Source organism: Myxocyprinus asiaticus, chromosome 30, assembly GCF_019703515.2.
Source record: "Myxocyprinus asiaticus isolate MX2 ecotype Aquarium Trade chromosome 30, UBuf_Myxa_2, whole genome shotgun sequence".
Classification (NCBI taxonomy): domain Eukaryota; kingdom Metazoa; phylum Chordata; class Actinopteri; order Cypriniformes; family Catostomidae; genus Myxocyprinus; species Myxocyprinus asiaticus.
Genome location: NC_059373.1, coordinates 8,649,456 through 8,673,181, shown reverse-complemented (window position 1 = coordinate 8,673,181; position 23,726 = coordinate 8,649,456). Strand labels below are relative to the sequence as shown.

Genomic DNA, 23,726 nt, shown 5'->3' with positions numbered 1-23,726 from the left:
AATAAAACAAGCTCCAGTCGCTAGGCGGAACCAACACAAAAAGAAACAAAACCAGCATCCCGGTTCCCCGGATGGTCGAGTCAATTCACTCGGAGGCCGTATAAACATATATACCATGACTTACACAATCCGTCAGCTTTATAAAAGACATCCTTTGTGTGAGCATGTAGATATTTTGCGGTCATCCGTAGTGTCCACTCTCAAACTGGCAGGGAACATCAATGCAAACGTTTCTTTAAGGAAAAGTGTAATTCACAAAACAAGCTCCAGCCGCTCGGCAGAGCAAACGCAAAAAAAACAAAATGTCGCCCAGCTTCCTCTAGAGTAAGTACAGTGAGTCAGACCCACTCACATGAGAAACATCCAATGGTTTACTCAGTCATTGATTCTATAAAAGACATTGCCAGATTTGGACATGTAAATACTTTGCCACCGACCTTCTTTTCTATTCTCAGTTTGGCCGGAAACATCAGAGCAAACGAGATCTTTTTCTGATGTAAGAGTTTCTTACATTCCTTGAACCGATCGCGTTTCTCTCTTGTCGAGTTCACAAAGTCCGGGAACAAGAAAATATTATGGTTCTTCCAAGAAAGCTTCCCTTTGCTCCTCGCCTGGCGCAACACGAGATCTTTATCGGATGATCTCAGAAACCTGGCCAGAATCGATCGGGTACTTTCTCCCTCAGCAGATCTGTGAGTTGGGACTCTGTGAGCTCGCTCGATTTCCAGCTTGTGGCCTGTTATGTCGAGCAGACTCGGGAAAAGCTCATCTAGGTATTTCATCATATCTCTGCCCTCCTCATGCTCAGGAATTCCAACAATTCGAACGTTATTCCTGCGGCTTCTATTCTCAAGATCTTCAAGCTTTTCAAGGAGATGTTCCAAATCAACTTTGGTCACGGGTGGATTAGTGGTTAATTCCCTCTCCGAAGATTCCAGAAAATCGATTCGTCTCTCAACATCAGTCACTCTTGTAACTAGTTCAGAGAACTTTATTTCCAGCGCCGTAATCGATCGACGTATAACATCGAGATCCTCCAAGTCAGCAAGAACCTTCGTCAACATCACTGACATGTTGGACAACTGACGCTGGATCTCCTCTCCCGCCGCGCCATCCAAATCGAGTCCCCGGTCTGTAGGCCTGTCGGGGCTGTCATCCTGAACACGTAAGTGTCTTTTAATGTCTCCAGAGCCCGAGGATTTTGACTTCTTTGCCACGTTTTGCATCAAAGAGCAATTGTGTAACTGGGTGTATCAAATTCACCAGATTATAACATGAAAATAATTGAAAATTTAGCAAAGTGCGCAGAGCTCGTCACTCTCACATCTGCTCCTTGTATGGTGTCACGTGCGATGTCAAGCCTTTAGACAGTTATCCAATTAGCTTCTGATAGGAGGTGTACTGAATTGGAGGTGTACCTGTGGATGTATTTTAAGCTGTACCTTCAAACTCAGTGCCTCTTTGCTTGACATCAAGGGAAAATCAAAAGAAATCAGCCAAGACCTCAGAAAATAAAATTGTGGACCTCCACAAGTCTGGTACATCCTTGAGAGCAATTTCTAAATGCCTGAAGGTACCACGTACATCTGTACAAACAATAGTACGCAAGTATAAACACCATGGGACTACACAGCCATCATATCACTCAGGAAGAAGATGCATTCTGTCTCCTAGAGATGAACCTTGTTTTGTGCGAAAAGTGCAAATAAATCCCAGAACAACATCAAAGGACCTTGTGAAGATGCTGGAGGAAACAGGTAGACAAGTATCTATATCCACAGTAAAATGAGTCCTATATCAATATAACCTGAAAGGCTGTTCAGCAAGGAAGAATCCACTGCTCCAAAACCACCATAAAAAAAACCAGGGTACAGTTTGCAAGTGCACATAGGTACAAAAACTGTTTGGCCATAATGACCATTGTTATGTTTAGAGGAAAAAGGGTGAGGCTTGCAAGCTGAAGAACACCATCCCAACCATGAAGCATGGGGGTGGCAGCATCATGTTGTGGGGGTTTTGCTGCAGGAGGGACTGGTGCATTTCACAAAATATATGGCATCATGAGGAAGGAAAATTATGTAGATATATTGAAGCAACATCTCAAGACTCAGCCAGGAAGTTAAAGCTCGGTCGCAAATGGGTCTTCCAAATGGACAATGATCCCAAGCATACCTCCAAAGTTGTGGCAAAATGGCTTAAGGACAACAAAGTCAAGGTATTGGAGTGGCCATCACAAAGCCCTGACCTCAATATGATAAAAAATTTGTGGGCAGAACTGAAAAAGCGTGTGCAAGCAAGGAGGCCTACAAACTTGACTCAGTTGCACCAGTTCTGTCTGGAGAAATGGGCCAAAATTCCAGCAACTTATTTTGAGAAGCTTGTGGAAGGCTACATAAAACGTTTGATCCATGTTAAACAATTTAAAGGAAATGTTACCAAATACTAACCAAGTGTATGTAAACTTCTGACCCACTGGGAATGGGACGAAAGAAATAAAAGCTGAAATAAATCATTTTCTCTACTATTATTCTGACATTTCACATTCTTAAAATAAAGTATTGATCCTTACTGATCTAAGACAGGGAATGCTTTCTACGATTAAATGTCATGAATTGTGAAAAACGGAGTATTTGGCTAAGGTGTATGTAAACTTCTGACTTGAACTGTATATATTGTAGAATCAAACATCCACCGCTTTTTTTGCCATGATGATTCAGATAGAATGCTAATTATTGCTTTGTTCTGTGATGTGTTTGAAGTGTACTGCATCTATAGCCAACATTTTCAAGCAATCATTTTGACAAACTTTGCTAGTTGAATTGTAATGATAAATTATTTAATATTTACAAACTAAAGCTAGAGGGTGCGTCTCTATCTGCAGGGGTTTATGAATATACACACAAATTGTTTGATATACATTGAGTAATTTCTAGATAAATTTGATCATTTATAGATATTGATTTCTAGATAACTTTCTAGATAGACTTGGTTTAGATAAAATGAATACCCACACTAGCTAAGAATTATTTAGCAGTTTTCTTATTCTATTATTTCTGAACATCTGGGTTTATTATATTTTAATTTATTTTACATTAGGGGTTAACTTCCCCCTGTGGTGCATTTGTAAATTTTTCTTGCACACCTTTGTTTCCTAATGAAAAGAACTTAGATTTCTCTAACCAGGCTGCCTTGCATTCTAATAAAGAACATACAATTTGAATCATGTTGGAGTACATTTAAAAGTTTTAAAAAAATCAAATCGTGAATCGTCCATAAGTTTGATAAAAATCGAGATTTTATTTGATTGCCATATCGCCCAGCCCTGAAGCAATTTATTTTAGTCATTTTTACTGCTGCACAAATTTCTGAACTGAGGGGTCCCACTCTTTTCAAGGCACAAATTTCCAGGACATTTCCAGGACATTTTATGCGCCCAACAATTGTAATGTTTAAGCAAAAACGCATGCATCCATTTAAATAACAGGTACATTTAGTGTCTTGTTCATCCAATTTATTGTCATTAAAAAGCAACATCATTGAAATTGCATCATTTTTATTAACAACAAAGGATGAACGTCTCATTTACATATGTAACCTCGGTTCCCTGAGACGAAGGGAATTGAAACCTCTCTACAATAATGGCAATATTCTAATATTGGCTATGGTGTTGGAGCGCCGCCCGTTTTGGCACGAAGCTGTCTGCTATAAAAGCAGGTGCACAAACACCATTTCCTCAGAATTTCTAACTAAGAACAAGGAGCGCATGGCTCGTACCTCAAGAACTCTGAGTCTTGTAGTGCAGCTAGCATTCACAGTGTCTCGTTCCCTTCGTCTCAGGGAACCGAGGTTATGTACATAACCGACGTTCCCTTACGATACAGTACACTTGACATTGTCTAAAGGCGGGGCCCTGCAAGAGCTTTTAGGACTAAAGTTAAGTCCCAAGTCATCTTTTGTGCTCCTCCATAGCATACAAAGAGCTGATCAGACAGTTTGAACTGGCGTGTACGCACAGTGTATGCATGTAGTGCCCACACAGGGCATAACAAATGCTATGATTGTTCCTCATCTGAATTAAATGGAGGAGAGAAGGCCCGAAGGCCAAGCATGTCGTGGCACATGGCGCATCAGCCAGCACTGAAGAGGTCTCATGTGTAAGAGACCTAATGGAATGACGCCATAAATCCCAATACTTTCTGAAACAGCTTCAGTGGAAGTGTTCTCCCCAGTTTGAACTGAGATAGACACTGTAGAATGGCCTGACGGCGCTCGCTCATGAGGTGTGCCCGCCCGCTTGTGGAGTCGAGGCAGACTCCCAAAAAGGAGATTTGTTGGCTGGGGGAGAGTGTGCTCTTCACCCGGTTCACATTGAGGCCCAGGCTGTTTAGATGCTGAAGCAGTAAGTCTCGGTGCTGGCATAACAGAGCCTCTGATTGCGTTAGTAACTGTCAGTCGTCGAGGTAGTTCAAGATGCGCATGCCGCTCAGTCTCAGAAGGGCGAGAACTGCATCAATGCACTTTGTGAATGTGCGAGGAGCCAGAGACAGTCTGAATTGCAGGACGTTGAATGTTCCCTCGAATGTGAATCTCAAAAACATCCTGTGATGTCGTACAATTTGGATATGAAAGTACGCATCCTTCAGATCTGTCGAAGCAAACCAATCGCGTGGGCGTACATGCGATAAGTATCATTTTGAATGGCCGCTTTGTGAGTGTGCGATTTAAATGCCTCAGATCCAGGATCGTCCGAAGCCTGCCATCTTTCTTTGGGACAAGAATATAACGGCTGTAAAACTGATTTTGGGCTTGACAATTTGGCATAATCTCTATCGCGCTTTTCATGAGGAGACTGTGTATTTCGGCTCGTAACACTGGCACGTCTTTGGACGAAACCATGGAAGACAGAACGCTGTTGAAATGGGGTGGCCGGTGTGCAGCTTGGATCGTATAACCATGTTCGATCGTTTTTTGCACCCATTCTGAAATACACCTTAGGGCTCGCCACGCGTCCGCGTAATGGGGCAGAGGGCAATTTGGTTAGTTTACCGTATTATATAATGCGTTGCTCACTATAGGGAAGCGGTTGTGCATAATGTGTGTGCTTTGAAGAGGAAAAGGGCTCTTTATTGAGAATGTGTGAGCATCTTGTGCATTTACAACGAATGCTGTATTCTTGTTTGCACTTATTGCATTTTTTATTGCATTTATTTGAGCGCAAGACAAAGAAACAACATTTTGAACAATATTGTGAACAACAATATTCCTTTCCCAACCAAACAGTATTGGGGAACAATGTTTTGTGTCTCCAATCGAGCCTTTTTTGGAGCATACCCGGAGGGAACCGTGGGCTCTGCTTTCCGCTTCAAAGGGTTGTGCCCATTAGGAGCGCTTTTGCTGCACGTGCTGATATGCAGGTGCCGGTGAGGTATGGGGCTTTTAATCAGGTACTGGCTCGAAACAGAGCGAGGGCGAACCGGCTGTGATGTACTCAGTTTGGGCATAAAGTGTCTCATAGCCTGTGACTGCTGCTGAGCTGCGACGTAATGTTCAGAAAATGTATTCACAGAGGCTGAATACTTATAAATACTTTAATACTTATAAAGAGGCTGGCTGGAGACACTGGAGCATCCAACAGAGTGGCTTTTTCCTTATCACTCATTTCTGTAAGGGTCAGCCATATATGTCGATCCAGAACTGCCAGGTTGCCTATGGACTTCCCGATAGCATGCACAGTAGCGGTGCGGTGCTTTTTGAATGTCTCTGGATCGAAGCTGTGCTCGTCCATTTGCTTGAGGAGCTTGGCTTGAAATACCTGGAGCACCACTATTGCGTGGAGTGCTGATCCAGCTTGTCCTGCCGCTGAGTACGCTTTCCCACCAGAGCAGACGTTTGTCGACATGGTTTGGAAGGAGGTATGGGCCATGATTTCACTGGGCAGAGGTACACCGCTACCGCCTTCTCCACAGGGGGTAGTTTGGCATAACCATTTTCTTTTCATTTTCATTTTCAAACCCTCTACCTTTGCTGTCGATATACATGAGTCAGCGGGCGGAATCTTCACGGGAAGACTTTCTGCTCCACTGCAGTGCTCCGGCGAACATCACACCTCCTCACACAAAGGCAGTCGAAGAGTTTCACCTTGAGTGGTCTCCCCTAGAGGAACCTGAACAGTCTCACCTCGATGAATGGCTCCTGCAGTCTGGAGCGCCATTCTTCCCTGAAGTCCATAACGAACTGGCGCGCGCCTTTCTTGGCACGCTCGCGCAGTGACGCCATCCTCTGCATTTGACTCCTATTCCGAGTCCATATCGTTACCATGTTACCATGCTAGCAACACAGTCAAACCGTTTTATTATACTGAAATATTTTCCAGGACAAATCATTATTTTCCAGGACATTTAGGTATTTTTTGAATTTTCCATGACTGGAAAACTGCATTGCAGAATTCCAGTTTTTCCAGGACGCGTGGGAACCCTGCTAGCCTCTGCTCTCCGATTCACTCCTGATGTTGTATTCTCCAGAATTTACATTAACAGATGTGATACTTTGAGGTGGATGAGGTGGATAATATGCTAAAACTTTACTAAGGACAAAAATTAAGACTGTAGGAGCCTTTAAAAAGTTTATTGGTAAATGTAAAATACATCAAGTTGCTTAGTAAAGCTGACTCCAGTAAACATAAGTTGGTACAAACAGTATCATTGTTATTTCAAGAAGGAAAAAATATATTTGTTAATAATAAAACATTTCAACTGCACTTTGTAACACAAGTTCCACTGTTGCTAGACCTTTGACTTAACAGGGCCACCAATCAAAATTGACCAAGTGACCATATATAGAATCTTGATGACATAAGCTTGATAAGGAATAATAAATACAGGAACAGTGAGACATTGTGCGCAGTTCCATCTCAGTTTAGGCAGAGATCAAGAGTGTGGGGTGGGGTGGGGTGGGGTGGGGTGTGGTGGGGTAGTCTCACCCGTAGTATAGTCTATAACAAACGCTGAAGTGGAAGGAAGCACAAATGCTATTGACATGATCTGAGCTGAGATACATCCAGCATCTCTCAGACATAATTTTACATCTTTTGTTTACTGTGTCCATTCTTCCGAACTTGGTTCCATTTATGTTTGCTCTGAAGTCACTGGGATTGGGCTGTAGGCAGAGGATGTCGGAAGAGCAAGATACTGTAGTCAAGTCAAGTCATTTTTATTTGTATAGCGCTTTTCACAACACACATCGTTTCAAAGCTGCTTTACAGAAAATCATGCATTAACAGAAAATGAAACTAACATCTATAATGTCTTAGTCAACATTGTGTAGTTTGATCAAATACGATTGTGAATTGTGTTGAAAAATAAGTAATTAAATAATAATTGTATTTAAAAACCCTGTGAGCAAGCTGAAGGCGACTGTGTCAAGGAGCACAAAACTCCATAAGATGTTGGTTAATGGAGAGAAACCAGGCTCACTGTGGGGGCCAGTTCCCCTCTGGCTAACAGCATGAATATAATGCCAATATTACTTATGTATAGTGCAAGTCATGGTTTAAAATTATTAAACTAAGTAAGTGTTAAGGGCCATTGTTTAAAAGATTTTGTATGAACTGTAAGATTAATGACTAATGTCTTTGAAGTTCATCCTGGATTAACTGCAGAAATTCACATAGATGCATTGTCCTTTGTTAGTTGATTGATGAAGGGTTTTGTTGGCAATTCATTGATAGTCTTTGTATTCCATTATAAGAGTGTAGTACATCATTAGACCAAGGTGATGCAGGCCGAGATCAGGCAGAGTATGGTATTCTAACAAGAAAAGAAAAAAAGATAAATCAAATGAAATTTAAAGTAATGAGTGTAGTGAGGGCACACATTTGGGCAGCTATCTATTTATCAATCCATTACACACAAATAGGCAGACACACATACCAGGCTGATGGATCATGTAATGTACCCATACTTGATTCTGCTGAACACCTGGGTTCCTCCATTCTGTCTCTGACATTAAATGGGTCTTTGGAACTTTTTTAGCAATGTCTTTAGGGAACATTACATGCCTAAATAAAGTGTAAAACCATATATTATTACTTTTGCCTCAAATATCTAACAATGGAATCAAAACACAACAGCAGCAGGGGCGGTTGCAAGATTGTTTTACATGGGTGGCCGGGCAGATTACAGTGATAAATCTGGGGTGGCCAAGAAATTTCGTCCAGCGGTTTGGTTGGGGGGGTCTGTCCATTTTAATACGCAAATTAATCTTTAAATCATACTGTGTTCAGACTTTTCCCTCCAATGCTGGGAATTGTGGATCATGCCATTCTAGATAATTACCGTATCCTGAAATACAATGCATATTCATTTAGTCTGTTCATAACACTTACTGTTTCTTCTTCCTTGTGAATTAAATAACATCATTGTTTTAGTGTGTACAATACTTTTTCACTCAAAAACAACCGCCGTTTACTTCTCCCTGGTTCTTGAACTTCCCTCTCGCCCACAGGAATTCAAATATTTACAAATAATCTTCCATTGGACAGACAGAAAAACGTCACTGACACGCCCATACTTGCGTGCTGCGCCCGTATTACTTCCTACATCATTGGTTATGTGCATTGGTTACATCAAGTTTCACAAATAAAAGTATCTTTTTAGAGCTTCCTGTGTTCAAGTTACTGATTTAACGAGTGAGTTCATATTACTCTTTATGACAGATTTCAAAGCAGTCCTCCAAGTGTAGGTTCATTTACACACAGTAAACGGCAAAATTTGAGAACACTAAAAATATTTATACTGTACAGTTTTTCCTAATACACGTTTTGCTCTTGTAATAACGAAATAACGATATAGGCTAGTTTATTTCTTCATTGTAATTTTTTTAAAGGAAATTATAGTATTACAATAACATCTTTGTCAAATATAATGCAACGTGTATTTTAATGTATACAAATGAATGCATCTCCGCAGAGGTAAAGCGCCATAGATTCATTGTTATGCGTGTCGCCAATGAACTGTAGAGGGCAGTAAAACATAGTCTACGAAAACCTCAAATGAAAATAAATAAATAAATAATAATTTTAGATATATATATATATATATATAAAACCTTAGCATTTTTTTTCCTTTCTTTCAGTGATGTTAATCTGCATTTACTGTGTATATTACTGTATATTTTCGGGTGCACTGGGTCCTGGGAGCTTAGGCACTTCACCATAATCCCTGTTTTATCATGTACCCATATATATCCTGTCTGTCTGTCTGTCTGTCTGTCTGTCTGTCTATTTTACCCATGACTCATAACAGTGTTTAATAGTAGATTAATAGATTTATTTGAGATGTCTCTGTCTTTGTGTTTGATAAGATAAGAGGGAAAGGCAAGAATGTTTATTGGTGAAATAATAATTCATGAGATGGTTTCTCTTGAATTATAATTTGAAAATTATCTCATTAGACACGAGAGTTATCTAATTCTCATGAATTAACAAAATGCTTCTAACGCATATAGGAAAGCTACTGTTCAATAGGCATGTAATTATTAGAAATATCCAACTACATTTACATTTAACACCCCTTAAGATTTATATTCAGCACATCTTAAGATTTGTTTTAGGTGTTAACTAATAAAAGTAACGCTTCTGTGATTTTCTGGCTGTTAAAAACCGCAATCCCTGAATAAAGGCCTAAACCAAATCAACCAAACGACAGTGAAAAATGAAATCCTGAAAGGATGTAAATACACAAAAATAAAACCAGCACATAAATGCAACGGCACTGTTCAAATGTTGTGCTCGATATAGATATGTAATGCTACTTTTTATCAAAACTATACATTCACGTATAATTATAACCAAACAAGACGAAAATTCATTTTCCTGTCCATTATTTTTATCATTATCTGCCCAGACCTGCCCGTACTCGATCGATGACGGGAAGTAAAGGCGCTTCAACTGGAGCGAGGATAGTCGGGAATCTAAAAAAAAACAGGTAGGTAAACAAAATAACTGCCCGTGCATGAAAATACACTGTCCGAATATAATATACGTGTACATAAAAATGCATCCTCATAAAGATACGATGTGGCGTCCATGCGAGGTTATTTATAAGCAGGTAAATACTGGCATACACATGAGTGGCCTGCGCTTAAATGACCCTCGCGACAGGGCAGCACGGACCCCGCCGTCATGACAGAACAAACGTAAAAATACACCTCAGATATCTATTTATCAATCCACTAGCTGTTTATTTATCACTGTCACTGCACCCAAGCCGCATAAGAGGGACTAAATATAACAGAAACCCTTTAATATTACGATTAGCGATTCAATATCTGTCCCAATTTGTAGCTAGCCAGGTCAGCTGCGGCTTTTAGCCATTTGCAGGCGTTTGTGTCAGTCATTTATACTCAAACAGTCGCTGAGTAGCGTGTGTTTCGGAGCTGCACAGTCAATATTTTCCTCTGTTTATTCTTGCTGTGTATTTATTTCTTTATGTGTTTCATCTATGAGCGCTTGTGTTCTCCTGTTGGTATCACTGCAGCTGTAGCGTGCTAAACAGTGTTTGTGCCTCACCGTTACCTGTAAAATATGCATTATTAGGCAAACGTTGAATGTTTGATCAGTTCATCGCCTTCTATATGTTTTAAAAGGGCTATCGTTTGTAATGCAGACATGAAGATGTGAGTAAGATTCGCCCGCGAATGCTATGGCGATACTGAGCCAATACGTGGCTGTTAGCCAAAGCTAACAATAGCCGTTCACTTGTCAGATACAGTGGCTTGATGTGAAACGAGTATTTTTTTATTTATTTTATTATTATTATTATTATTATTATTATATGTATTTTTGTTTTGTTGTTCAAATTTAACGATTTTATAGTTATACCTGCAATATAATAACATTAATGTGGATAAATGTGGCTAAAATCATTGTTTATTTCATCATTATAGCTTGACTACTTTAATTGTGTCTTTAAAACTCTTTATTTTGGGGACAGAAAACATTTTTATAGGTGTTAAAATCATTTTATAAAAACAGATGACTTGCTTTGACATTTTGAACAACCATATAGCAATTAATCCCCTATATTGAAGACCCTATGAAATCATATCTGGAGTTTTGTGGCATTTAGGTCATATTTGTTGGCTTTGAGGTTATCTATATGCCAGTGTAATCCTTAACTTTAGTAGAGATATGCGTTTTAATTAAAAATTAGGCGAAATGGACCAGTAATCATCCTGCAATCAGGACGTATCCAAATTTATGGTAAAATAAAATGTTGTTTAGAATGAGAATGCCCTTTTCCCCTATATCCACCTGTTTCTGACTAGCAATAGCAAGCAGCAAATCAAAGATATTTAAATAAAAGTGCCAGCTCTTCGAAATGTCCCATCCCATTTCAATAGACAATATGTCACTAAAGTAAGAAAACTGCACAAGGCATTTCACCAGGTTTTCAATGCATCTCATTTCCTAGCACATACATTTCTCTGACTTTTTATCTCATGTGTTCTAGGATTGAGTCCTCTGTCTCGGCATGGGGGACATGAAAACCCCCGATTTCGATGACCTGTTGGCAGCGTTTGACATTCCTGACATAGATGCTAAAGAAGCTATCCAGTCAGCCCCGGATGAGGTGGAGGGGCATCAAGGAACAGGCGGAGGGTCTCTCATAAAGTCTGGTGACGGTCCGGTAGGGGGAAGTTCATCCCCATCCACAGATTCACAGAGCGACCCTTTAATTGTAAGCGTGATTGTGAAGAACCGGGTTCGCCCTGAGCCCTTTGATGGTGATGATGGCTCAGTGTCAGAACCGCTCAACCATAATGGATTTGTGTCATCAGGTGGGTCTAGTCATATGTCTCAGTCCCGGTGCCAGCCTAATGGAGAGCAGTGGCCCATATGCAGCTCAAAGGTAAATCCAGAGACCCCAGGATCTGTCCTTGGAGCTTCCAGTACCACCAAACAGGGCAGCAACATCTTTAATAAGCTGAAGCCCTTGATGGCACAAGGCGCTGGAGACTCGGTTGGAAGAGCACGAAAAATGCAGCTTCTGCAACAGCAACATATGCAGCAGGAGATGAACCTAGAAGGTGCAGACAAGGCCAAAGCCCCTGCGATTCCTAGTGGGGCAAGTGGAGCAGCATCTCCTTTCTTTCCCCCACCTAAACCACTTCTTTCTACTCCCTCCACAGCTTCATCCTCCTCGCCATCATCGCCCTCTCCCTCGATTGGTTCCCGTGTTTCTGGGGCTGTGGCCTCATCTCCTCTTGCTACTTCTTTACCAGAACCGTTCAATGGAACCCCACAACTTGTTTCATCGGAATTTAGGCGCGAAGGTTCAGATGAGGAGGATTCAGATCCTGATTCAGGAGGCTCATTGGTCATCCATGAAAGTCCAGACTCTCCCACACCTCCAAAACTCTCACGTAGGTTGAGGTCACCTCCTGAAAGTTCTCAATCTCCATCTATCCCCCCTGCAACGTCCATATCCCCTAGCGGTTACCCTAAACCTGGTGACGTCCCCCTAGCATCACCTGCCTCACCCCGGGCTCAACAGAGCTGGCTCTCCGCACCAGTCCAGACAGGGACTGGAAAGAGTTTACCCCAAGAGGAGCGAAATCCAGAGCATGTGATTGAAGAACGAGACTCACCGGAGAGCCCAGAGCCTGAGATGCCCAAGTCGTCCATGCCAACGTCAGCTGTTAACAAGAGATCTTGCAGCCCAGCAGTGGCTTCTTCATCACCATCTGCTGACCTTCGAGAACCCAAGGAGGAAGAAGAGGAGATGGAAGTAGATAAGGGGTCAACAGAGAATGGACAAGATGTGACTAATGTGGATGGCAAGGATGATGCGAAAAGGGATGGAGAGAAAATGGACGTAGATCAAGAGGGCAACGTTGCACAGTCCATCCCAGGGGACACTAGTGCATCACAACGCAGTGGAGGCAAAGCTATAGCTGGTGGCAATGCCACCTCCAGGCCTCTTAAAGTCCGTATCAAAACCATTAAAACGTCAACAGGAGGCATTACTCGCACAGTTACTCGTGTAGCAGGCAAAGGAGGTGCTGCCAATGCAGGCAAAGGCACAGATGCAAATAAAGCCCAAATAGGAAGTCGGGCCACCCCTGCCAAAGGAACCAGAAAAAATGATGCCACTGCGGGTCAAGTGGTAAAATGCTCAACACTACCAGTCTCCACTCTAGAAGCCAGTAGTGCCATGCTAGCTGCAGCCAGCAAAGTTCAAAACAAAATGGTTGATAAGACCAAGGTCTCTGCCACAGCAGTTAGCATCACAAAAGCCACCAATTTACCAGTCACACCAACTGTGGGCGGAATAAGCGTGCGGCCTACAGTCGGTAAAACTGCCAACGTAGGTACCGCCAACGTTCACGTACCTTGTAAACCGGCCTCCATTGTCAACAGCACTGGTGCTGTTATTTCGCGTAGCCAGTCTAGCCTGGTAGAGGCTTTCAATAAGATCCTAAATAGTAAGAACTTGCTGCCCAGCTACCGTCCGGATCTCTCAACTCCGCCACCCCCTGAGTGGGGTCTTCCTTTACCTGCTGCTGGCTACCGCTGCCTGGAGTGCGGAGATGCTTTTGCTTTGGAACGCAGCCTGGCGAGACACTATGACCGACGCTCTTTGAGAATAGAGGTCACGTGTAATCACTGCGCAAAACGCCTTGCTTTCTTCAATAAATGCAGCCTGCTGTTACATGCGCGAGAGCACAAGGAAAGGGGCCTTGTGATGCAGTGCTCACATCTGGTTATGCGACCAGTCACAGTGGAACAGATGATTTGCCAACAAGACACTACTCCCATTGGTAAGTTATTCCAAATAGTTCTGCAACAGTTTTTGTCTGTATTTTAACAGTACTTATCAACTGTATTTCTATTGCCTTTCGAGACTGCAATAGAGTGCAGCAGTCTGGTTCATTTTTTCCAAAAGGGAATTGATGCCCGAATTTGATTTTTAATGATAACTTAGAAACCTTTAAAGACAGACTACAGTGAGCTCCAAGGTTGTTAATCGATGGTATTTGCTCATGCTGAAGCCATCTGTCTGTGTTATTTCAACTTTTAACATTTATAAATATTATTTTTAGCAGAATTCCCAGTGAAGAACTACACTATCCATGATACTTAAGCAAAAGATCCACCAAACGGAAAATCGCGGCAAACATGATCTCCCTACTTTCTTAAACTACTTATGTATTTGTATATATGTGACTATTTAACAAAAAACGTATACTAAAAACTATAAATATATTGAATCGTTCTATACATATAATAAACAAATTAAAATCAACAGTTTATTGATCATCATTTTTAAGACATTCGCAATGCTTCATGTGATTGTAGTTCATTCCCCTAATGAAATACGTTAATTAATAATAATAAGTACACAGTCCGTTACTTTTGTCTTTTTGCCTGATATTTAATTGTAAATAATGTATTGTTTAATTGTAATAATTTAAACGCTTGTAATCTTCAGATGCACCTCAGAGCTGGTTGATTTGATTTATGGCTTGGAACTCTTATGAAGACTTAAGAAACCCAATGGGAAAAAATGAATGTGAGAAACACTTTCGGAACCAAGATACCTTAAAATAGTGGGAGCACACTGTTGCGCTCTGTAGCCATAGCTTATAGGGAGAGTTTACCCCATAAGGAAACACCCTCTTGTTGCTTTTAACCTGTATTACATTCTTTTGTCCATTGAACACGGAAGATGTTAAGCTGAATGTTCAGTCTCAGTAACCATTCACTTTCATTGTATTAAAAAATTATGCAGAACTGTCCCTTTAATAGAATATTAAATCTTTTCAATCCTCTAGGTATGCTCTCTCCCTCACTGTCCTCTCCACCTCTGTCATCCTCTACCACTCCAACAGGGACAACTCCTGTACCGTCCACTTCTAGTCCACTAAAGGACTCCCCGTCTCCAGGCACGGCTTCCTCACAGCCAAGTCCTGCACGCCGTGGGCCCCAGAGTCCTCAGGCCCTAATGCCTCTACCATGCAAGAAAGGCGAGGCCCTCCAATACAACAACTTCAAGTGTCCAGAATGCCAAGCACAGTTTTCAAGCAAGGCTGAATTAGTTACCCATTTCCAGCAAATCAGAGCTACTCCTAATTCGGTATGTTGTAAAACTAAATGTTAACTTTTTCCAGGCATAAAAACGCATGTACAAGATCATTGACTGTAAGACCATAGTTTCAACGCAGCACAGACCCAATTGGGCAAGTGACGTTTCCATAAACTGGCCCAAAACACTTGTCCCAGGCCATCCTTTTTGTCGAGCCCTGCAATGGGCCTAATTTGTAAAACATGAGCACAAAACATTTATGTGTAAATCAACTGTAAAAACCATTATTATGTAAATTGTGACAAATTGTTGCATTCTTGCAGACTTAAACATAAATTTGCTGTTCATATTTCTTAAATGAGGCCCAGTATTCATAAATGTAGAAGTTTAAATAGGCTTGAACATTTTTATTTTAAATAGGCTTGAAAACTTTATTTACTAACTTCTTAATGTTGCCCCCTGTCTCTACCTCCTTGATTTTCCCCCTCTCTCGCTCTGTCAGACTTGTATGCTTTGCTCTCCCCCCATGATGCTGCCAAACTGGTGCAGTGTGTCAGCCCATCAGCGGATCCATAAGCATCGTTCTCCCCATGTGTGCCCAGAGTGTGGTGGCACTGCCCGCCAAGCCACCTTTCAAACCCATTTGGAAGAGGCCTGCCTGCACTTTGCCAGGCGCATCGGCTACAGGTTCCTGAGCATTAATGCAATTTCCTGTCAGTATTATATAATAACTCAGGCAGTTGCACAAACACAGTTCCCTTGTAGCTCTATTCTTTAAGGATAAACTGGCATTTGTGAGATTTCCTGAAAGGAAATAATTTTAATTACAAGCATACTTGCACATGCTCACATACTGAAATTACTTCCTTTATCACAGGTGCTCCAGTTGTCAAGTTGTGTTCGGAGGTCTGAATTCTATCAAGTCTCATATTCAAACAGCACATTGTGAGGTGTTCCATAAGTGCCCCAATTGCCCGATGGCCTTCAAATCTGCCCAGAGTGCCCAGGGGCACATCACCTCCCAGCATCCCACCCTTACAGCTGCACAGGCCAAGTAGGTTGACAAACCCATGGATAATATAGTTTTGAATGTATTTATTTTTTATTGGCAAATATTTACACTTTTCAATTTAGTTTGTCATTAGTTTTCAGTCTTAAAGGTGCAGTATGTAAGATTCAGAAACCCTTGTTATTAATGACACCTGTGGCCATTAAGTGAACTGCAGCCAACTACCTGTTGTTCTTGCTCACGCTTGTGCACACACTCCATAGGGACGCGAGCGAGCATCCAAAACAATGACGTAACGTACAAAGAGACAACCTGATTCGCTGGCATCATGCTGACAGATGAGGTAGCATAATTAAAATTACATAGTTATGATTGTTTTACTACAAACTTTGAGACTAAACTAAAACTACTTATCAGCTAACATAGCATACTGATACACACATACAGCTACAAACTACCGAACTATACCAAACAGTTTACTGTTGCACTGCACTGTTATGTTGCACTATTGTATGTTTTGTATGTCATATGTTGTACTACGATCAAGAAACCAGTGTATTTGCTTACATTTATCGTGTATACCTGACTTTTAGTATAAAGAGAAGATCGTTGAAATTATTAGAAAGAAACGCCCTGCCGATGTTCACTCTAGTTTTCGCTCGACCACGATCACATTCCTGCTTAGCTAGACTGGATTCAGTAAATAAGTTTTTTTTTTTTTTTTGTGTGTTACTCTGAGTTTGTGTAGGAGTCAGTGTTGTGCTGGGAGCCGGCCTTTTGCTGGATTCCATCTCTAAGATAACGTTACCTAGTTTTGCAGTTTGTTGACGCTGTTGAATAGCAGAAGAGAAGCTATTACTGAGTCAAGGCTCTCTTCCCGGCAAAACTGACCCGCTCCCTTCACATGAAAATCGGTCTACAGATTTTAATAGGCAACCTAGGAAGTCCAGAAAGGGCTTATTTTTTAAGTAGCGTTACAAGCCGTTCACACATTGGCAAAAAAATGCGAATATTACATGAAAATCGTTACATACTGCACCTTTAAGTTGGTTTTTTAGGGTTTTTTCCAGTGCTTTGTTTCAGTTTAGTTTTCCATTGTATTTGTAGTGTTTCGTTTTACTAGGGCTGCCAAAGTTAACGAATTTGTTGAAATAATTTTAAATATGTTTTCCATTGTTAAATTACTCTGGGCCTTTGCTATCTAGTTTCATAATATATTGTCTCCTAAATTAATTTGTGGTCATTTTCTTTTTATTTTAGTTAGTCTTGAAGTCATGGAAAAAATGGTTCTGTTTAAAATAACAGTACCGGTATATTATTATATATATTGTTTTATTAATATTTTTTATTAACATTTTTGATCTAAAACAGTTTTTGTTAATGATAATATTGTTGCACACAAGTCTGTTTGTGCTTGGTGTTGTGGATTGAAATATGTTGATGTAAAATAAAATGTGTTGTGGTCAAGATGACGAATTCCTGAAAGATATGAACTCTGACCCTTTTTATATTTTTGTTCTGTAGGATGATCTACAAGTGTGTCATGTGTGACACTGTTTTTACCCAGAAGCCTTTGCTCTACATGCATTTTGACACTCATTTGGCTAAACAAAAGGTGCATGTGTTCAAATGTCCTGACTGCACCAAACTTTATGCCCAGAAAGGCTCCATGATGGAACACATGAAGGTATAAATCTATTATTAAACTGTGTGAAAATGCATTTTAAAGGAATAGTTCACCCAAATATGAAAATGGTTATCATTTACTCACCCTAATGTTGTTCCAAACCCATATGACTCTCTTTCTTATAACAAACTCAGTCACAATTTAATGCACAATGCAATGAAAAGTGAATGGTGACGAACATTCTGCCTACCATCTTTTGTGCTTCAAGGATGAAAGAAGCCATACTGGGTTGGAACAACATGTGAGTCAGTAAACGATGAGAGAATTATAGTTTTTTGGTAAACTATTCCTCTTAGCCCATTAACTTGGTTAAAGCTAGAATAAATGAATTGTTATTTTGCAAATCAATTTTGCCTTTTGTGTTACCCATTCTTTGTACTTACCCTAAAGAATGTGGCGTCAGCAAAGGCATACAATAAAACTGTTGGTTTGGCCTTTACAAGGTGACTTCTGTGTCATTCTATCTAAAGCTCGAACCAATTACAACCTCCACCTTAGTCTGAAATGTCATATTAATATCAGTCATATTCATGGTCACCTTTAACTGAACCTGCATTTCAAAATTCCTTATTAGACTGCTCATCGAGCCCTGTCAGTCAAAGCCGAAACCCCGCCCACCTCATCTCCTGTCTCCGCCCCTGCCAGTAACTCCACTTCTAAACCCAAACCGGCGGAAAACACTTCAGATGAATTGACCCAGGGACAGGGCGAGGAGGAAGAGGAGGGGGAAAAGGAGGAAAGAGAACAGGAAGGGGAAGAAAGGGAAGAGGAAGAAGATGAGGAAGACAATGAGGATGAAGAGCAGCCTAGCTCTCCAGAGAGTGAGAGTATGGAGTGGATGTGCAGGGAGTGTAAGAAACGCTTTGCAGAGAAAGAGGATTACATTAACCACATGAAGAAAGAGCATGGCACGGTTGGTACTCTTAAACACTGCAATTACAAGAAAACACAAGTGGAGAAATTAAAAAGTATCTTGGTTTATTAAACCGCTCTCTTCATTCTGATTTGAGAATCATGGCATTGTGTGGTCAAATATTTTTGTATAATAAATGCTAAGTTGTATAATTGACTGTTGTCCCATGCAATTGATTTCCAATATCTCATCTCTCACATCACTGAGTACCACTTGTGGTCTCTTTCTTCTCAAATAATAATAATAATTTCAAATCAAACTCAAATTATAATTCATTTATTTATTTGCTAAGTAGCCATGTAATAATTTGGATAATATATCCAGCCAGCCTGTCATTATTTAATATATCAAATAACCTTTATATATGCTACATATTATATTAATAATAATATAATTTTTATGTTCTACTGCTTTTTTGGTTTGTCCTTTTAGTTAATGAAGAAGTTCCCCTGCAGATTGTGTGAGCGTTCATTCGGTTCAGCCAACAGTTTACGTCGACATGTTCGTGTAATACACGAGGGTGTCAAGAGAGTCTTCCACTGCCCGTGAGTCAAATATTTATCTCGGAACCCAAAGGTTTCGTCTCAGTCTTGCCTTTACTGTCCAAAGAAATTTCTGTAATTGTTTAGTTCTCTCTTGCTCTTCTATTTATTTTGTTCTCTTCCTCAGGCACTGTTCAGAGGGTAAGCGAACATTCAGTAGTCGTCTGATTTTAGACAAGCACATTCGAGTCAGACATGGCATCAGAACTCGGCAGCCAACAGAAAGACAGGTCAGTTTGGATTCTCTACCTCTTTAGTAGGTAGACAACATTATGAGATGAGATGGGTTGTTTATATTTATATACAGCTTTAGACAAAATTAAGAGACCACTGCAAAATTATCAGTTTCTCTGGATTTACTATTTATAGGTAAAATGAACACTTTTGTTTTATTCTATAAAGTACTGACAACATTTCTCTCAAATTTCAAATAAAATATTGTCATTTAGAGCATTTATTTGCAGAAAATGACAACTGGTCAAAATAACAAAAAAAACGCAGTGTTTTCAGACCTCGAATAATGCAAAGAAAACAAGTTCATGTTCATTTTTAAACAACACAATACTAATGTTTGAACCTAGGAAGAATTCAGAAATCAATATTTGGTGGAATAACCCTGATTTTCAATCACAGCTTTCATGTGTCTTGGCATGCTCTCTACCAGTCTTTCACATTGCTGTTGGGTGACTTTATGCCACTCCTGGCACAAACATTCAAGCAGCTCGGCTAATGGTTAGACAGAGACCTGGAGAGGCCTACAAGCCACAGTGTCTTCCACCCACTGTGAAATTTGATGGAGGATTGGTGATGACCTGGGGGTGCTTCAGCAAGGCTGGAATCGGGCAGATTCGTCTTTTGTGAAGGACGCATGAATCAAGCCACATACAAGGTTATCCTGAAAGAAATCTTGCTTCCTTCTGCTCTGACAATGTTCCCCAACTCTGAGGATTGTTTTTTCCAGCAGGACAATGCTCAATGCCACACATCCAGGTCAATCAAGGTGTGGATGGAGGACCACCGGATCAAGACCCTGTCATGGCCAGCCCAATCTCTAGACCTGAACCCCATTGAAAACCTCTGGAATGTGATCAAGAGGAAGATGGATGGTCACAAGCCATCAAACAAAGCCGATCTGCTTGAATTTTTGCGCCAGGAGTGGCATAAAGTCACCCAACAGCATGTGAAAGACTGGTAGAGAGCATGCCAAGACACAGGAAAGCTGTGATTGAAAATCAGGGTTATTCCACCAAATATTGATTTCTGAACTCTTCATAAGTTAAAACATTAGTATTGTGTTGTTTACAAATAGTAAATCCAGAGAAACTGATAATTTTGCAGTGGTCTTCTTATTTTTTCCAGAGCTGTATTTATATATTTATAAGATGCACCAGTACTGGTCCTTGTATCGTGCTGATACTGGGGGATAAAGACCCGTACTTGGTATCGGTGTCATCATTTTATATTTTCAGATACATTAACATAATGACGTGGTTGCACATGTTGTGCATGGCGCTTATACCAGTTTGAAAACATTTTGGTGTTTAAACCATTTAAATGTAGAATATCAGTTTTCATTTTATCTGTCTTTACCTGATATATATGCGACTTCTCTCACATGCGTGCACTCTCTCTCTCTCTCTCTCTCTTTCCGCATGATTGTGTGTGTGTGTGAGCGAGGGATCGCTTTTCCAAGCTCTTGTCAGTCATCCATGATTTTTTTTTAATGGATAATTCCTAATGTTTTCCATAAATGTGCTAATAAAAAACAACAAGAAAAGAAACAAAACCATTTGAAACTAGCTTCACATGATATATGTGGCTTCTCTCTCTCTGCGCACGCCTGTTTTTTAGGGAGAGCGAAAGAGCACTCTCATCAGACTCGTGCAAGATGGTCTTTATTGTGACTCCAACAATCTTATGTTCTGTGTAAAGAATATGCTAAAAAAAAGGGATAGAAGTTATTGTCTTTCACTTTTTCTTAGCCCATCAACAACACAGGATAAAGCAATCAAATGAACGTCGAGCTCTGTCAGGCTCAACACAACAAACCCAGAACAATCAATAATACTAAGACCAGATTGCCCACTCTGTGAATGCTCAGAACAAAATGCATAAAATAAAACCGTTAAAACATGAACAACGTATCAGATGTGTTAGCTGGGTTACTTTTAAAGGTAAGCTATATCTTGGTAAAACAGTTCAGAATTGTAATTTTTAATCAATGAAAATGCTAATATTGGCTATATCAAGATATCAAATGTACATACACAAATAGAATGGCATACGTATACAAATAAAACTACTCGTATTGGCTGATACATAAAACTATGTACTTGAATCGGTCTTCAAAAATTTGTATCAGTGCATCTTTAATAAATATTTTACTTAGTTTATAAATAATAAACAGGAAAATGGAAATCTCACCTTAAAATTAAAAGAGCCAATCACCTTTTGGATAGTGGCATCACCTGCCAGTTTTCATCAAAAACATACATGCGCATTAGCTGGACCTGGCATGATTTGAGCTAAAGACGCACAATTTATGATTGCATTGTTGTCAGATTTTATTGTTGTTTTGAAATATCTTACTTGAATGTATTCTTGACTAACAGTTTTGTAGATTGTGGTCTTTCCCCGTTCAAGTGCATAGGAGCTGGACATGCACACATTTATACTGATTTTCATTATTTTCCTTTCTCAGAGCGGTCCAAACACCAGAAAGCGTTCACTTCCAGGTGAGGGGGTGGGCAGTTCATCAGAACTTGACAATGAGGGCGGAGCTCCCCCAGTAGGCGGCAGCGGCGGCGATGCCGACGAGACTACAGGAGAGGACTCTTCTGGTCCAGCGAAGAGAACACGTGCATCTGAGAACCGACCGGTCGAGCAAGAGGAGGATGATGGCACATTCCGCTGCACACCCTGTGGCTTCACCACCCAGGATTGCGAGGAGTTTCAGCGGCACATTCCTGTCCACTGTGATGCAGAAAATGCATCGCAGCAGTGCCTGCAGTGTGGAGCCTGCTTCGCCTCGGCCGGCTCTCTCAGCCGCCACAAATTCATCACGCACCGCTTACGGCAAGGTCAGCATGACAAATGTGGTGGGAACGCTTCACCTGGTGCGTCACCACAGAACGGCTCTCCCTCCTCACCTAAAGCGGGTGAGGAGGGGGAGGGAGGGGTCAGCTGCAGAGTGTGTGGTCGACGCTTCGACAAAGCCTCGGACCTGAACACGCACTTCCGCACACATGGTATGGCCTTCATCACGGCACACAGGACCGACAAACCCTTGTAGAAGGAGAGACACAGGAAAAAAGGAAAAGACATTGGAAACAGGACAAGGCTTTGGAACATTCAATACGAATATTTTAAAATTAAAAGTCTAGTTCACCCAAAAATGAATATTCTGTCATCAGTTACTCACCCTCATGTTGTTCCAAAATTGTTTGACCCTTTTGAGATGGTATGCGAAATGACAGCCAAAGTGAACATTCACTTTTAAAATACAGAAAAAAGATGCAACAATGTTTCACTTTTTATTTAACATTAGAAAGTAATTTATAGAGGTTTGGAACTATACAAGGGTGATTAAATGATGACAGAATTTTCATTTTAGGGTGAGCTATCTCTTTAATAATACAATTTTAAATATTTGACCTGTCTTCATGATTGTAATGTTAATAAGATTCTCATCTCATCTGTCTTCTGAAAAATACAAAGATATTCATGTTTATTTCCCCTTTTCTCCGTTCGCTCCCTCTTTCCAAAATCCCTCTGCTGTTTGTTTTTCACCTAAATATTTACAGGTCAAATTGTATCTCAGACAGGGTTTGTGCTGGTCAGTCTCTGCTGGTTTTGTTTAGCTGAGCTCAAATCCATAAAACCATTACAGCAAAAGCAAGGTGCTAATGAAGGTTTTTTTAAACACAAAAGAAAAACACTGACTTTAAATGTAATGACATTGTATAGACATTGTAGTACTGATATTTATTTACACTAAGCTTTCATCAGTCTTTTGATAATTATTGAAAACTATAGAAAACTGATTGGAAATAGGAGATAAAGAGATGGTATATTAGGTCAAAGGTTATTGATGGATTGTAAACAGTTTAAATACAAAAACAATATCAATATAAGCAAACACAAGAATACATTTCAAACACAGATACACTTAGGTGCGTTTTATATGTGTATAAATGCAGTACATTAAAGTTTTGTATGTTTGTCGCATTTGAAAATGTGAATAAGTTCAGTGTTTGTATTTGTATTTTTTTTCATTAGCTGAAATACTGATAATGGATGTTTTTATTTGGACAAGGAGCCTAGTGTATTATGACTTCATCAGAATCAACAAGTTGACGTTGAGTGTGAAGGATTGCTTGTGTTTTATTATGAATTGTGTACAAATATGAATGTCGTTAGTGTTTTTTTTTTCATCGATAAGCGTCTTTTCTATCAAAAAAAAGTATGTGCTTGTTAAAAACCACATTTC

At 40.3% G+C, this 23,726-nt stretch overlaps 1 protein-coding gene, 1 long non-coding RNA gene and 1 other non-coding gene across 7 annotated transcripts; 2 read left to right on the top strand and 1 right to left on the bottom strand.

Moving 5' to 3' along the window:
• Nucleotides 1–6,617: 6,617 nt before the first annotated feature.
• On the bottom strand, nt 6,618–8,497 carry LOC127421026 (uncharacterized). Its single transcript, XR_007893924.1, has 3 exons — nt 8,384–8,497; nt 7,929–8,056; nt 6,618–7,805 (listed from the first exon to the last, which is right to left on the bottom strand). It is a non-coding gene; the product is annotated as an uncharacterized LOC127421026 (long non-coding RNA).
• A 1,412-nt stretch (nt 8,498–9,909) lies between these two features.
• znf687b (zinc finger protein 687b) lies at nt 9,910–23,626 on the top strand. 5 transcript variants are annotated; one of them, XM_051663661.1, is made up of 10 exons: nt 9,910–9,983; nt 11,511–13,821; nt 14,836–15,137; nt 15,589–15,773; nt 15,964–16,140; nt 17,620–17,782; nt 18,357–18,695; nt 19,128–19,240; nt 19,365–19,467; nt 21,939–23,626. In XM_051663661.1, the coding sequence occupies exons 2-10, from the start codon at nt 11,532–11,534 to the stop codon at nt 22,527–22,529; spliced, it is 4,263 nt and encodes a 1,420-aa protein (XP_051519621.1). In that variant the 5' UTR covers nt 9,910–9,983; nt 11,511–11,531; the 3' UTR covers nt 22,530–23,626. The 5 variants fall into 5 exon arrangements, with proteins under 5 accessions (XP_051519621.1, XP_051519622.1, XP_051519623.1 ...); XM_051663662.1 differs by lacking the exon at nt 9,910–9,983 and adding an exon at nt 10,144–10,194; XM_051663663.1 differs by lacking the exon at nt 9,910–9,983 and adding an exon at nt 10,905–11,416 and having other exon boundaries at nt 14,893–15,137.
• On the top strand, nt 18,134–18,270 carry LOC127421687 (small nucleolar RNA SNORA13). Its single transcript, XR_007894052.1, has one exon. It is a non-coding gene; the product is annotated as a small nucleolar RNA SNORA13 (small nucleolar RNA).
• Nucleotides 23,627–23,726: the final 100 nt, after the last annotated feature.

Coding starts and splice junctions, on each gene's coding strand:
- znf687b (XM_051663661.1), top strand. CDS start 11,532: ATGGGGGACATGAAAACCCCCGATTTCGATGACCTGTTGGCAGCGTTT. Junction 13,822..14,835: donor ACAAGACACTACTCCCATTG/GTAAGTTATTCC, acceptor TCAATCCTCTAG/GTATGCTCTCTCCCTCACTG. Junction 15,774..15,963: donor GCCAGGCGCATCGGCTACAG/GTTCCTGAGCAT, acceptor CCTTTATCACAG/GTGCTCCAGTTGTCAAGTTG.